The 17,470-nt window shown below is 34.8% G+C and overlaps 1 protein-coding gene across 1 annotated transcript in view; it reads left to right on the plus strand.

Moving 5' to 3' along the window:
• LOC130233207 (membrane-associated guanylate kinase, WW and PDZ domain-containing protein 1) overlaps positions 1 to 17,470 on the plus strand; it is a 153,747-nt gene that overhangs the window by 80,752 nt on the left and 55,525 nt on the right. Inside the window, exons 6-12 of the mRNA XM_056463135.1 lie at positions 1,696 to 1,879; positions 3,611 to 3,681; positions 7,322 to 7,381; positions 7,961 to 8,128; positions 12,615 to 13,149; positions 15,547 to 16,117; positions 16,194 to 16,254. Of these exons, the coding sequence (XP_056319110.1) occupies positions 1,696 to 1,879; positions 3,611 to 3,681; positions 7,322 to 7,381; positions 7,961 to 8,128; positions 12,615 to 13,149; positions 15,547 to 16,117; positions 16,194 to 16,254 (1,650 nt within the window). The remainder of the gene's footprint in view (positions 1 to 1,695; positions 1,880 to 3,610; positions 3,682 to 7,321; positions 7,382 to 7,960; positions 8,129 to 12,614; positions 13,150 to 15,546; positions 16,118 to 16,193; positions 16,255 to 17,470) is intronic.

Here is a 17,470-nt window from a genome sequence, read left to right on the forward strand (position 1 = left end):
AATATATAGAATTAGGGATATACACTGCAAAAATGATTGGATTTACTAGATTTTGTTACTGGTAATTTTGTTACTAGATTTTGGTACTGAAAGTGGTTGCAAAGTATTTATATGGGCTGAATTTAAACAAATTAAGTTGAACCTTATAAATAAACTGTTTGTTTAAATTCAGGCCATATAAATTGTTTGCAACCACTTTCTGTAAAAAAATCTAGTAAATCCAATTAATTGTTTTTAACATAGAATAATATCATGCAGAATATGTACATTATAAATACTAACAAACAACCTATATCGAGTAAAGCATTAATGAGTAACGAGAAGTAATGAGTAAAGTAAGCATTACTTACAAAAAAAGTAATAATATTTGAGTTACTTTTTGAAAAAATGTAACTCGAGTCACTTTTTAGATTAATTAATTGGCTTTAAAAAAAAATTTGCTGAATTAAAATGAGTGTAATCATGTTGAATCACACTCAATGAGAGGAGGAGCTCAGAAACCAAGATGGCAGAAACCAAGATGGCAGAGTATTCTCATTATTTTGAATACATGGAAGAAAATGGAAGAAAATGGGAAAGTCTCAATGGACAGTGATTAACTAATAAGAATGAACTAATAAGACAAAAACACAAATGTAGCAAACACCTTGCTTTCAATCTTCATTATTCTGTATATACGGCAGAAACAAATCAGGAAGTTCTCAGAAGGTAACATTATTCAAATTTTTTTTTTGTTTTTTTTTTAAGGTAAATAAAGGTGTGTTGTTAAATGCAGAGCTCCTCTATTTAAAAGAAAAGAAAAATCTCCTGCAAGTTCTGAAAGAGATCAAACCTCAGGCAGATTTGAAAAAGTAACTCAAAAGTTACAACGCAATACTTTCTATAAAACTCAGTAACTAGTTTTATGGTAACTAAGTAGCTTTTTTGGGGGAGTAACTCAATATTGTAATGCATTACTTTCTAAAGTACCTTTCCCCAACACTGATTGTTAGGTAATAAGACCTCACTAGTTAGTAGTGAGAATTGGTACTTAAACTAAAGACATTAGTTTTCATGACATAATTTTTGGATGTATTTTTGACGTCTTTGCCAGACATCATCTTAGGAGCTTTATGACATCTCCCTACAAACACTAGACATCATATGGATGTGTAAATTACATCTTATTACGTTTGTCAGACCAGAACCATATCTGCATTTCTACACAACCACTAAACTCCTAAACCAAATTTTTTTTGACATCTCAAAGATTTTCAAGAGCCATCTAAAAAAAGATGTCTTCTTTTTTCATTCAACTTTCATTCTTGACCCTCAGGGACATTATTTCAACATCTTTAAAGATGTCTAAAACACGTCACTTCAACAATACTTTGCTTATTTGGTTCAGCTTTTATCTTTGTTAGTCCTCAGAATGTAAGTTAAACAAGTACACACACACACTGATGTGTGATACAATAAAACCTGATGATACAATAAAAACATAAATGATAAACCTATTTACGGTAATGCACAATTGTGGGTTCGTTTTGTTGTTTTTCTTGGCTTCGTGAAAACCCATTTAGACTTGAATCAAAAGGAGAATGACTTGGAATAATAATTCAATGAGCGCCAAGATTGAAGCTAGAATAGGCTTTATGCTGCAATAAATCCTGAGTCATTTGAGAAGCACTGTTTTTTTCTTCATTGGTATTTCAGGTGGTTCAGCCGGGGCGAGCAGTGTCCCTGTCCACACGTCATCCCCCAGCCAATCACGAAACTCAAGAGGTGGAAACACCAGTGCCTTGGAGAATGGGCTCGGACCCCGTAGAGGAGCACGGGTGAGAGGGTCTGAAAACTGGGAGATGATGTACAGCGACTCAGGGAATGCCTATTACAAAGAGTAAGAGATCAATGATCATTATGTGAATTATTTTGTACATGCTTTACTTCAAGACAAAAAGTTTACATTGTACATGAAGAGCAAGTTCTATTGGTTTTGTCTATACAGTGAAAGTCAATGACATTAACTACATATGCATATCAGTGGCATCCAAGAGATCAATTAAAAATTATACACTGTAAATATCTGTTAATTAACAATTTCAGTATTTTGTGTTGTGTGTAATTTTCTGTTTATTTATGGTTGTGAATTGCATTATGGGACCTAGATCTCTGCTCTGTCTACTTTTGATGTTGAAAATTCAACTCTACAGTTGAACAAAGTGACTTTTATTTACATTTTAGTAGCTTGAAATAATATAATGTAAAAGAAATAATATAGAGAGGAATAAGTATGTAAAATAACAAAAAAAATGGACTGGCCAACACAATCTTATGGCAATTGGTAACTTTTTGATTTAGTGGCTAATTCGTATTTGTACAATCTCGCTTGTACAATTTAGTACGATTTGTTCATCCCCAATGATTGGGTTTAGGGGTGGAGTTGGGTGCCAGGCCTCCATTTTATACAAATTTGTACGAATTAACCACTAAACTGACAAAACATAAAATAGTTAAATTTCCGCGTGAGATCAGGCTGGGCTGACAGTTTATTACAAGGTTTTTGTACCATAATTTACAACAGCAACCCAGACACTAAAGTATATCAGTTTAAACTATTCAAAATGTTAATAAAAGTCAAGTTTTTGGAACTTTTCAAGCTTAAAAGTCGTTGGAAGAAAGATCAAGGTCCCATAATGCAACTCAAAAGCAAAAATAAACGAGGAAAAATAAAAACATCACTCTCAAAATATGGAAAAATACTTATTTGAAAATGATTTAGATTTATTTTCTTTTTCCCCTTTACAATATATCTATTTTTGATTTAAAAAAAACAATTTATTTATTGTGATTTTAAAAAGATTATTTCAACATTGCTTTGCTGACTTTTCTAAAGGTAAAAAAATTATATTGTGTTGTCTAAAAAAGGAACTTTACATGTCTAAAAACCTGAAGTCTTTTTCATGTTTTTTATTAATTGTCATTTAATACTGTAATGGACATTTTTATTTATTTATTTTAGATTTTAAAAAAAATGTTATTAGTAGTTTGCAGAACAAAACAAAATTATGTTTTACCAAATCAGATCACTATATAAATCCAGAGAATATTCAGGTATTCTCTTAATTTTTTTTCATTCTGTATCGAAATGTATTATTAATATTACTAACAAAGTCTTTTCATTTGAATTCCTATTGGCTAAATGCATTCCAGTCCATATTTTATTATCCTTGTAAATAGTTTTGATTTTCAATTTTGAGGAGGAGGTAATGTCTGGTTTTGTTATTACAGTTTGTTTGGCTTTGTCTATATAATTTGGCTTTTGAATTTTACAAATTCATTTGTGACACAATACAAGTCCTTAACATTAAGAGATTTGAATATATATTTCCTAAAACTGTACACAATCATATGTAGAGCTGTTTACCCTTTAATATGGATTCCCAATGATAACCATCCTGTACAGTGATGTATAAAATTAGATGCCTAAAATACATTTATTAATAGCAACAATTACTTAAGGTTGATGCTGTAACATGAGTTGAGCTCTTTGCCTGCAGTCATGTACAGTGGTGACTTAATTTTCCTATTTGCCAACACTGACATCTTGTGTTCTGTGTTTGTTCTGCAGCCATCATCTAAAGCCATCGCCCTGGCTCAATCGCAGAGCTCACAGCAGAGACAATGTCTGTATGCCCGAATGTAAGATTCTGTTCTATTCTATTCTATTCTATTCTATTCTATTCTATTCTATTCTATTCTATTCTATGTTTCCATTCAGGTTTAACAGTGCAACAGTTTTAGTTGATGTCAGTATGAATACATATTTAGATGTACATGATACAGTGCATCCGGAAGGTATTCATAGTGCTTCACTTTTTCCACATTTGTTTATATTACAGCCTTATTGTAAAATGAATTAAATTCAGTTATTTCCTCAACATTCTACACACAATACCCCATAATGACAATGTGAAAAAAAATATATTTTTTGAAACTGTTGCAAATTTATTAAAAATAAAAAACCAGAAAAATCACATGTACAGAAGTATTCACAGCCTTTGCCGTGAAGCTCTAAATTGGAGTTCACTTGTGGTAAATTCAGTTGATTGGACATGATTTGAAAAGGCATACACCTGTCTATTTAAGGTCCCAGGGTTGATAGTGCATGTCAAAGCACAAACCAAGCATGAAGACAAAGGAATTGTGTGTAGACCTCTGAGACAGGATTGTCTTGAGGCACAAGGCTGGGGAAGATTACAGAAAAATTTCTGCTGCTCTGAAATTTCTAATGACCACAGTGACCTCCATCATCCATAAGTGGAAGATGTTTGGAACCACCAGGACTCTTCCTAGAGCTGTTCGGCCATCTAAGCTGAGTGATCGGGGGAGAAGGGCCTTAGTCAGGGAGGTGATCAATAACCTGATGGTCACTCTGTCTGAGCTCCAGCGTTCTTATGTGGAGAGAGGAGAACCTTACAGAAGGACAGCCATCTGTGCAGGTGATGCAATCCACCAATCAGGCCTGTATAGAAGCCAAATTTACCAAAAGGTACCTGAAGGACTCTCAGACCATAAGAAACGAAAATTTCTGGTCTAATGAGACTAAAATTGAACACTTTGGAGTGAATGCCAGGCGTTACGTTTGGAGAAAACCAGGCACCACTCATCACCAGGCTAATACCATCCCTACAGTGAAGCATGGTGGTGGCAGCATCATGCTGTGGGGATGTTTTTCAGCAGCAGGAACTGGAAGACTAGTCAGGATAGAGGGAAAGATGAATGCAGCAATGTACAGAGACATCCTGAATGAAAACCTGCTTCAGAGAGTTCTTGACCTCAGACTGGGGCGACGATTCGTCTTCCAGCAGGACCCAAAGCACACTGGCAAAATATCAATGGAGTGGCTTCACAACAAGTCGGTAATGTCCTTGAGTGGCCCAGCCAAAGCCCAGACCTAAATCCTGTTAAACATCTCTGGAGAGATCTGAAAATGGCTGTGCACCGTCGCTTCCCATCCAACCTGATAGAGCTTGAGAGGTACTGCAAAGTGGAATGGGCAAAAATTCCCAAAAATAGGTGTGCCAAGCTTGTGGCATCATATTCAAAAAGACTTGAGGCTGTAATTGCTGCCAAAGGTGCATCAACAAAGTATTGAGCAAAGGCTGTGAATACTTATGTACATGTGATTTTTCAGTTGTTTTTATTTTTAATAAATTTGCAACAATTTAAAAAAGTATATTTTCACATTGTCATTATGGGGTATTGTGTGTAGAATGTTGAGGAAATAAATTACTTTAATCCATTTTGAAATAAGGCTGTAACATAAAAAAATGTGGAAAAAGTGAAGCGATATGAATACTTTCCGGATGCACTGTATACTGTAATCGCTATATCTATTCTTTCCTTTTGTACATCACTACATGATACATTTGTCTACTTTTCCCCAATTTTAATGCAGCTATATTAGAACATTTTCTTGACAGTTTCATTAAAAAGTGTAAGGTTCTTCTACTTACTTGCTGTTTAAAAACGTCTATATCAGCACAGGTGTTTAATTCACCTTTTTTTTGTAGAGGAACAAATTAAGCATGAACATTTAGTAAAATTATAGTTTAATTTTAAGTTTTAAATCTTCAATAATCTTTCATTATAGTTCTAGTTTAAGTCATGTTCCATGTTGCTAAATGACTAATTGAACTAGATTTTTTTCTAGTAAATTTTTGCTTTTTTACACTGATTTGATCTTTTCTATATAGTACCAATATATTGAGGGTTCCTGGAATGATTTTATCCCCATTATCGACATGATCATTACTTTGGTGAGAAAGTAGTTATGAAGCTAATACTGATAGTTGATACTTATTTGTAATAGTATACTTTTAGTATAATTCTGAAACCATTTTCCTATGACATCATTGTTAGTAATAATTCAAAATAAACAACATTACTGGGCTGAAGTGATATCACTTGATTATCCATCATTTTAAAGTTTAAAATATATATCAAATACACAAGGCAATTATAAGACCCTTTATTAACATGGCTATTCTAAGGGACATTTATTTGCACGTTTCTCTGTAATAAATATGAAATGCAAAACACACAAGTAAGTAAACTTTATTAAATTCTTTTCTTTCAAGGGGTCTGTTCTATTTTAGATTTTTTTTTTTCTGCCAATTAATTTTGAACGCTCTAGAGAATTAAGTATCAATTTTCCTGTGCTCATGTAATATGCTATGTGACAGTTTGGTTTACAATAAAAATGTACAGTAGTTGGTTTGTAAAAGGTGTTTTATGCATGCCTGGATTGGATATTCATTACATTTACACTGTTCTGACCAACAACAGTCAATAGTGTGTGCCATTTTAAAAGCTATAAAACTTTCATTCATTTTGCAAAGCAGTTGACAAACATTACAAATTACAAACATCCTAGTTTCCCCCTTCACTAATACTGTAAATCCTGTAACAACATTTGCATAATTTATGATACAGGGTTTCCAAACTTTCATGAACAGCAGTTTCAAGGACATTTTAAAGCACCATTATTTTTAAATCAAGGACCTTTGTAATTCATACCCAAGCAAATGTAGTGCCATGACAGTTCCTACTGTATTTAACACTCCACATACTCTTAATATTTACATTAAAATGTCAGAGTAATCTTTAAAAGTTTACCGTTTTAAAAAGTCATGTTCAAAGAACTTTAATAAAATTTGTTGAATGCAGTACTGGTAATATTCAACTGTGGAAAATTCTTAAATATTGAGAAAAATGTGCAATATTTGTCAGTGTTATTGTACAAGATTTAAATTTAAGATTTTTTTGACAATTGAGTGCAACTGGTGAAATGAAACCATCACTAATTATTTTTCAAATTTAATTCACTTTCAAGGACATATGTTTGTTTTTAACTGTCTGAATCCATATATATGAAATTAAGGTACTTTTTTTCAAGAAGTGTGGCAACTCTGATGATAGTACAGTATAAATCACTGCTTATGTTCTCTTCAATAAGAAAAGAGTAAAAATGATTGCTAAGCATGCTAAATCTCTACTCGTTTCTAGTCCATTTATGAAGTCTCTAATAAGATGTAGTACACCGTTGCTAACTGTAGAGGGCGATACAAATGTACATATTAAGGTTTTAGTAATAAGTTGGTCATCAGTATAGCTTCACAATTTCATGCCTGTTGTAGTTTGTTTTTATATTTTCTGCGGTCCAGTTCTTACAGTGCTGCATGTTAATCTGCTGTTTACCATGTTGCGCTTGAAAAGACTATCTTCAGACATGCAAATGCTTACCTTTGTCTGTACTTCTACCTCTTTTCTCCTTCAGACATTTCACATTCATGCATTTGGCAGTCACTTACAGACTTACAGTCACAATGTGTTCAAGGTATATTTATTCAAGGTGTCTTTTTTTGTCAGTTTATGTGTTCCCTTGGATTTTAAAGCATGATCTTAAGTGTTGCTAGCATTATGCTAACAGTTGAGCTACCGGGTTAGAATTTAGGAGTAAATGCCATTCTTTTTCCTCACCTTTCACCATTTATCTTTTCATTTTCCTGCTGAATAAAACTACAGAGACCATCATAGGATTTTTAAATTTTAATGCCAATAATGATGGAAAATGTATAATTTTTATTGGAATTTCTAATTGTCTTTTAGGCTTCCACTAGTAACTTTGTTACCCTCTATTGGTGGCATACTAAAACAATATAATGAAATATATACGCAAAATACATTATAAACTCTTAAAATGTACTCACTTTGGTTTGTATTGTTATTGGTATTTGTAGTGGATATCATTAAAACATCTGTGATGGTTTCTATTGTATTTTGTTTGTCTGTCAGTTTTTATTTTCTCCAGCCGGAGTGTCACTTATTTTCTGTACTATTAGTGTGTAGATTTTGTTTCTTAGTTATGATCATGCTGAACCCTGTCACCATCATCTTTCTGGTTTATTATTTGTAGTGGCAGAGTTTACAGACCAGCCGAGTGAACTGAGAGGTTTCTCCGTCCACACTCGTCTAGTTAAAGGCGCACGGGGCTTCGGTTTCAACATAGTGGGAGGCAGTAGGAGGAGAGAGTTCCTGCAGATCTACAGCATCACTCCCGGAGGACCTTCAACCCTGAACACAGGTAACTGCACACAGATCTCCTCAGCTGCCCACTGCGGAACAACATGGGCTACAAACAAGGGTATTTTCTATAGGTTGCAGTTTTCTCTCTCTCTCTCTCTCTCTCTCTCTCTCTCTTTCTCTCTCTCTCTATTGCTCCCTCTCTCTCTTTCTGCATATTGCTATGGATTAGTGTTGTAATTTGTGTGATACTGTCGAACGAGTCTCTCGATCGCTCTATAATCCTAATGGCCTGCATGGTGTAATCCAGCTATCAATGCTGACACACACATTTGCATGTAAAATGTGACATTATGAACACTTTCTCTATTGCCTTGCTGTTGTTTTATTACTAATATACAGAAACATATAGTATTTTTGCAGTTAATTTTCAGATCATGCATTTAGAGTAACAACCAGTAACTTTATAGCAGTCCACTTTTAGATCTGAATATTTATGTATGTACATATATGTATGTATGTATGTATGTATGTATGTATGTATGTATGTATGTATGTAAGCAATTTTATTCATTTATTCATTTTCTTTTCGGCTTAGTCCCTTTATTAATCCCGGGTTGCCACAGCGGAATGAACCGCCAACTTATCCAGCATATGTTTTACACAGCGAATGTCCTTCCAGCTGCAACCCATCACTGGGAAACACCCATACACACTCATTCACACGTACACTATGGTCAATTTCATTCATTCATTTTCTTTTCGGCTTAGTCCCTTTATTAATCTGATGTCGCCACCGCGGAATGAACCGCCAACTTATCCAGCATATGTTTTACGCAGCGGATGCCCTTCCAACTGCAACCCATCACTGGGAAACATCCGTACACACTCATTCACACGTACACTATGGTCAATTTCATTCATTCATTTTCTTTTCGGCTTAGTCCCTTTATTAATCTGGGGTCGCCACCGTGGAATGAACCGCCAATTTATCCAGCATATGTTTTACGCAGCGGATGCCCTTCCAGCTGCAACCCATCACTGGGAAACATCCATACACACTCATTCACACGTACACTATGGTCAATTTCCTTCATTCATTTTCTTTTCGGCTTAGTCCCTTTATTAATCTGGGGTCGCCACCGCGAAATGAACCGCCGACTTATCCAGCATATGTTTTACGCAGCGGATGTCCTTCCAGCTGCAACCCATCACTGGGAAACATCCGTACACACTCATTCACACGTACACTATGGTCAATTTCATTCATTCATTTTCTTTTCGGCTTAGTCCCTTTATTAATCTGGGGTCGCCACCGTGGAATGAACCGCCAATTTATCCAGCATATGTTTTACGCAGCGGATGCCCTTCCAGCTGCAACCCATCACTGGGAAACATCCATACACACTCATTCACACGTACACTATGGTCAATTTCCTTCATTCATTTTCTTTTCGGCTTAGTCCCTTTATTAATCTGGGGTCGCCACCGCGAAATGAACCGCCGACTTATCCAGCATATGTTTTACGCAGCGGATGTCCTTCCAGCTGCAACCCATCACTGGGAAACATCCGTACACACTCATTCACACGTACACTATGGTCAATTTCATTCATTCATTTTCTTTTCGGCTTAGTCCCTTTATTAATCTGGGTTCGCCACCGTGGAATGAACCGCCAATTTATCCAGCATATGTTTTACGCAGCGGATGCCCTTCCAGCTGCAACCCATCACTGGGAAACATCCATACACACTCATTCACACGTACACCATGGTCAATTTCATTCATTCATTTTCTTTTCGGCTTAGTCCCTGTATTAATCTGGGGTCGCCACCGCGAAATGAACCGCCAACTTATCCAGCATATGTTTTACGCAGCGGATGTCCTTCCAGCTGCAACCCATCACTGGGAAACATCCTTACACACTCATTCACACGTACACTATGGTCAATTTCATTCATTCATTTTCTTTTCGGCTTAGTCCCTTTGTTAATCTGGGGTCGCCACCGTGGAATGAACTGCCAATTTATCCAGCATATGTTTTACGCAGCGGATGCCCTTCCAGCTGCAACCCATCACTGGGAAACATCCATACACACTCATTCACACGTACACTATGGTCAATTTCCTTCATTCATTTTCTTTTCGGCTTAGTCCCTTTATTAATCTGGGGTCGCCATCGCGGAATGAACCGCTAACTTATCCAGCATATGTTTTACGCAGCGGATGCCCTTCCAGCTGCAACCCATCACTGGGAAACATCCTTACACACTCATTCAAACGTACACTACGTTTAGCTTATCCAATTCACCTATACCACATGTCTTTGGACTTGAGGGGGAACCCGTATTACCTGGAGGAAACCCATGCGAACACTGGGAGAACATGCAAACACCACACAGAAATGCCAACGGACCCAGCCGGGGCTCGAACCAGCGACCTTCTTGCTGTAACGCAATTGTGCTACCCAATGTGCCACCATGCTGCCCAATTTTATTTTTGTTCCCTTTTATTAAACACTTTTAGTGAAGTGAATTAGTAATATTTGATGAAAATAACATTTCACAAAGAAAGAAAGAAAGAAAGAAAGAAAGAACTAATAATATTTGATGAAAATAAGGGTAAGACTTTATTGTAATGGTCCCTGTTGCACATTTTGTTGACTAGGCTAAAAGTTGTATTGCAACTACATACCAATTACTTCTCATTTGGGATTAGTAGACCGTCTGCCTAATATCTGCTGATACTGGTCCTTCAACAGACATTTAACTGACTATAAGAAACGTTTTAAGTACATGTCAATTTACACTAACCCTAACCCCAACCTAAGAGTCTATTTATAATCCAATGAGAATTAGCTGGCATTAAGATGCAATGTAACTTAAATTCATCAAATGTGTTAAATGAACCGTCAAAGTAAAGTGATACCCACAGTGAAAGAAAGAAAGATACAAAGAAAGAAAGAATATTTGATGAAAAAAACATTTCACAAGGAAAGAAAGATATTTGTAATATTTAATGAAAATAACATTCATTCATTGATTAGTTTTCCTTTGGTATATAGTGTCTGATTTATCAGAGGTCGCCACAGCAGAATAAACCGCCAATAACATTTGACAGAAAGAAAGAAAGAAAGAAAGAAAGAAAGAAAGAAAGAAAGAAAGAAAGAAAGAAAGAAAGAAAGAAAGAAAGAAAGAAAGAAAGAAAGAAAGAAAGAAAGAAAGAAAGAAAGAAAGAAAGAAAAAAAGAAAAATGACAACTCCAGATATTTTTTTATATTGGGAACACCAATATCTGTCATGCTATAGGTCACTGGGGCTCTCTGGTGTCCTGCTGTGGAGAGAAGAAACAAACAAACAAACTATAATTTTGTGGTTTCTATACATAAAAATAAACTGGAATATGGAAACATATTACAGTTAACTAGATAGATGGATGGATGGATGGATGGACGGACAGTACATACATAATACAGCATTATGCAAATTAAAAAAAAAGTGCTAAGAGATGTATTTCATTAAATTAAATTTAATATGACTAAAATGCCAAAAAGTTGAACCCATATATTACTCTTTCCAAAAAAACAGAGAAAAAAAGCCAGGATGAAAGTGCAGCGCAATGATCATTTTCCATTTATTCAAATAAAAAAGCGGCACAGGGAAAACATTGAGATTGTTGCAAATGGCAAGCCAAAAACACCATACAGCAACCAATTGACGTTAAAAGTAGGCAAGGCAAGATGTTGACATATGTTTCTGAGTGTTTGTGGAACTGGATTACTGAGCTGAAATCACCTACAGTTGAGGTCAAAATTATTAGCTCAAATTTGAAGCAAGGAATTTTTCACAGTATTTCCTATAATATGTTTTCTTCTGGAGAAAGTGTTATTTGTTTTATTTCAGCTAGAATAAAAGCAGTTTAAGAAAAAAAAAAAACAATTTTAGGGTCAATATTATTATTATTATAAGCAACATTTTTTTTTGTCTACAGAACAAACCATAGTTACGCAATGACTTGCCTAATTTCCCTAATTTGCCTTGTTAACCTGATTAAGTTAAGCCCTTAAATTGCACTTTAAGCTATCTTAAAAAGCTGAATGTCTTGTAAAATATCTAGTAAAATAATAAGGACTGTCATCATGGCAACCATGTGTTTCCGTTAAACAGAAATTGGCGAAAAAATATGAAGGAGGGCTAATAATTCTTCAACTGTAGGCTACTCTGAGAATGTATTCCTTCACACTTTCAGTTTACACAAACATCTTGAACCCTGTATGCCTGTGCATTGATCATTTACTGCATGTGTGACATTGCACGTGTGATTTACGTGTAAACAAGCTGTCTTCCACCTGATTAAAACAGGCGTGCTCAGCTGTAAAGAGTGATGCTGTAGTGGAAATGTACCATAAGAAATGTGTCTGGAACATCAAAACAGCATTTTAGAATAATTTCTGAAGGAATCACGTGACACTTAAAGTTTAGTAGGTTCAACTTTCAGAACATATATTCATTAAATATAAACCCCTGTCTTCTTTTTCTTCTTCCAGCGGACATCCTGGTCTACATCAATGATACATGTGTACTCGGCTACTCTCACAAAGATGTCGTAGAAATTTTAAAAGCCATCCCTATTGGTCATACTGTGGACATCATGGTCCGAAGAGGCTACCCAATGCTCTATAACTCAGAAGGCTGTCCAAAGATGTCCAATCCTAGGCTGACGGCATCCCAAAACCAGTCACCACATCTACCTCCACCAACCACAACCCAACCCCAGGCCCAGGCTCCTCTCCCATATGCACAGCTTCACCTCAACCACAATGGGCCCCCGTGGGCTGACTTTGACAGGGGGTCTTCAAGGAATCTCAGAGTGCGAGCTTCAAGGTTCAGCCTGGATGCTAATGGAAATTCACCTCCATTTGCTTCACCTCCAAGACCTCCGTCATCGTACCAGGGCTCCAACGGGTATGGGAGTGGGTTTTTGAGACCGCCACGCACTGCGAGAAGCATACGGAGGTTGCAGAGCGCAGAACTAGCCAGCCAGAGTGACAGCGAGGTGGTGTCTGCTATTGGATCCCACAGGTGAACGGATTTGATGTGTGATGGTGTTAGGAGTTGAGAGGGTTATTTTTTTTTCAATGTGACACTAAAGATGACTGGTGTTACAGTTAGCTACAAGCTAATCAAGGTATTACTTCAGTATTAGAAAGTTACAGACAGATTAGTTTTATCATAGTTACAGTAAAACTGGATATCAATGGCCCTCATGTTAAGAGCTGTGAACTTTTTGATTCCAGAATACAAATGACCATTTGTCACATATTATGTTGCAACTTTTTTTTTCTCAGTACTGGTTAAAAGTATATTCATTTTTTAAGGAGTTTTACTAATCACAAATATATATATATATATATATATATATATATATATATATATATATATATATATATATATATATATATATATATATATATATATATATATATATATATATATATATATATATATATATATATATATATATATATATATATTGGATTAACCTCATATCAAATTATATGCTACCATTTTAAAGTTTTGTGGTCTGTCAGATTTTATTTATCTATCCATCCATCCATATATATATATATATATATATATATATATATATATATATATATATATATATATATATATATATATTTTTTTTTTTTTTTTTTAATCACTACTATAATACAAGAACTAAATAACACAACACTCTGTTGTACATGACTGAGAATAAAATGACCAAAAAAGTTCAATATTTACAGTTGAAGTCAGAATTATTAGCCCCCTTAGAATTTTTTTCTTTTTTAAATATTTCCCAAATTATGTTTAACAGAACAAGGAAATTTTCACAGTATGTCTGATAATATTTTTTTCTTTTTTATTTGTTTTATTTCGGCTAGAATAAAAGCAGTTTTAAATTTTTTATGAACCATTTTAAGGTCAAAATTATTAGCCCCTTTAAGCTATATTTTTTTTCGATAGTCTACAGAACAAACCATCGTTATACAATAACTTGCCTAATTACCCTAACCTGCCTAGTTAACCTAATTAACCTAGTTAAACCTTTAAATGTCACTTTAAGCTGTATAGAAGTGTCTTGAAAAATATCTAGTCAAATTTATTATATAATATTATTTGTCATCATGAAGATAAAATAAATCAATTAGAAATGAGTTATTAAAACTATTATGTGTAGAAATGTTTTGAAAAAGTCTGCTCTCCATTTAACAGAAATTAGTGAAAAAAGTAAACATAGGTTTAATAGTTTGATGGAGATATCTTTTCTTTTTTTAGAAACAGAATTTTAAAAACCCGAGTGCATTCTTTTCATGAAATTGGGCAGAAAACTTATTATTTATTGCTGCTGAAAAGCTGTGTAATGCTAAAGGTTTTCAATCGATGTCATACACCTCTTGTTTTCTTGTTAGAATACTGCAAAAAAAGTCAAATAAATACAGCATTGCGAGAATAACTGACTTTTTTTCTATACATTTTACATTTAGATTTATTTGTTAAATTGCATTTTATGAATAAATATCATTTTAACTTACTATAAAGATAAATGCTAACATGCCATTTTACACTATATATATTTACAATATATACTTTTATACACTTACAATGTATAAACTTTTACTCATGGTAGATGGATTATTTTTATGGAATGAGGCAGAAATTAATACATTAGGCATATTTGTAGCTGTCTTTGCAATGCTTTTTTTTTTTTGACTCACATTTGTTCTATACAATGTGTTTCTGCAAAGTTATTAGACTAGAACGGCATTTCCCAAAAGGCAAGTTCCTCAATGACTCATACATCTACATATATAGGAGTGTACTGTACATGATAACAGTGTTTCAATGCAGTAACACTTATTTTTCCATGTTAACTCCATAGCTTACCAATTTGTTACAGATTTTCTTCTTTAAATACATAATGCACTGTAAAAAATATCCATAAATTATCAGATTTCCGTATTTTGTGATTCATGTTTTTATATTTTCATAATTCCTCGTTTATTTATGATTTTGAGTTGCAATATGGGACCTTGATCAGTCTTTCAGCAACTTTGAACCTTGAAATGTTTGACAAAGTGACTTTTATTAACATTTGTAATAGTTTAAATGGATATATTGTCTCGTTTGTTGTAACATATACGACACAAAAACCTTGTAATAAACTGTCAGCACATTTTCTGTTATTTAACAGACTTATTTCTCTATATATTATTATATTATTTTAAACTACTAAAATGTCAATAAAATTTTCAGCATCAAAAATCAACAGAGCAGAGATCAACATCTCATAATACAATTCACAACCATAAATAAACCAAAAACACTTGTGAATCACATAATACAGAAATTGTTCATTACCACATATTTATTATGTGTCTATCCACCCCTGATCATGACACATCATGCCAACTCTCTCTCTTTTTATCTTTACAGGGCCTCGTTTATCCGTAACCACAACAACAACTCTCTCTCCACTCCGCCACCTCTCCGCCTGCACTCCTTCAAATCTTCAGAGAGTGACCTTTCCTCAAGTACTCCACCGCCCATATCTCGATTACCTCTACCCCATACTGAACTAAGCCCAGGTCCTGTCTCCTTTTCCCCTGGAGGTGGAAGACGCTACTCGCATTTACGTAAACCTCAGAATTCAATGCTAACCCCACCAAGCAGCGTCCATTCAGACGGCCCTTACTTCACCTTCAACGGGACAGCCAGCGCCAGCAGCGGCAGCCCCAACAGCAGCATTCCTTCACCCGGAGCCCTGAGCGCCGTCATAGGCAGTGGTGTTGGAGGAATGGCGGCTGGTGGAGAATTGGTGCCTGTTGCATTGGCTAAATGCGAGAGGGGCAGCAATATGGGGTTCAGTGTGACGGCAGGAGGGCACGGAGGCAGACAGACCCTTGTGAAGAAAGTCTGGGACCACAGACAGTGTAATGGGCTGCAGTCTGGAGATGCTGTTGTGAAGATCAATGGAGCTGATGTACAGAGTCTCAGCTTTGCACAGGTAGGGAAGGAGAGAACAAGTTGATACTTTTGTTATGGGGTACATATTTTGTTCAAATGTGTGTTTTGTGTTCAAGGTCCAAAGGATTTTGCAAGAACACACTAAAAAAGGAGAGGTTATTCTGCTGGTTTACAGGGGTAAGCTAATGTATTTTATTTATTTATTTATTGCATTTTTACCTGTACATAATAAAAGATTTAATTGGTTTTTATTGTGTGAATTGTATAAGAAATATTTTAGATTCTGCATTTTTACTAAGTCAAAATTAAGGACATTTGTGATGTCATATGTGATCATTTAGAATTTAAATTTTTTTTTGCTTCATTACATCAATATTGATGAACAAATTTGATCTGATATTAGTAGGTATTTATATATTACATACAGGGCTTGACATTAACTTTTTTGATGACTAGCCACTGTGGCTAGTAGATTTCCAACATTACTAGCCACCTGCCATTTTCACTAGCCATAATTTTGTTGTTGGGAAAATATACTTTATATGCATAAATTTGACTTTGACATGCTAAAATTACTTGATTTAGATTTTGCGTTATGTCCACATGCCTCTTCATTCATTTCACTTTTTGTGTGTGTTGTGTATTAGCTTGCTCAGTGTGCATGTGCAAATAGGTTGTCTCATTGCAATCAGTTTTTATTTCACATGACTTTTCAGGGCTCAAAATTAAGGATTTACCAATTTTATCTCCAACCACATCAAAAATAAATAATTATTTCACAGCCACACATTTTAAATGTGTCAAAACAAGCTAAATATAGCTGTATCCTTGTGCTTTTTAGTTCAACAAAACTTTTCTTCAAAAAAAATTGACATTTAAAAAAGAACTATTGTCATGTATCTAAAATACGCACCTTAATCTATCCCAGATCACCAGTTAACTGCACATAAATGGGGAGTTAATCTTATATTAAAGCAATGTTATTGTAAAAAAAATTATAATTAAACGATATTAACAAAAATAGCTGTAAGCAAAAGAAAGCAGGTAAAAAACAAACTGTGAGGGATTGTGAAAGCATGATCACGCACAGAAGGTTAACGTTAGGACTGTTAATAATCTGTTCAAAAAATAATTACAACAAAGGCAGTGACCGCTGCTGCTTACAAAAGGATATATATTTTTTTAAATTTTGAGCTCTTGAACACAGCAGGACTGTGGGAGCACGATCATTACTTTTTGTCCAGTCTATTTCAAAGAGAACCGATCGCACCAGTGGCGTTTCCTCTAGGCACGGTTGCTTTGCTCAAATAAATGGGAGCGCACCTGTGCGTGCGAGCAATCATCCTCTCATTCGGTATTCACTGCGAACATGGTTATTTTTATCAGTCGTGCT

This window comes from Danio aesculapii, chromosome 8 (genome assembly GCF_903798145.1).
Source record: "Danio aesculapii chromosome 8, fDanAes4.1, whole genome shotgun sequence".
NCBI lineage: Eukaryota > Metazoa > Chordata > Actinopteri > Cypriniformes > Danionidae > Danio > Danio aesculapii.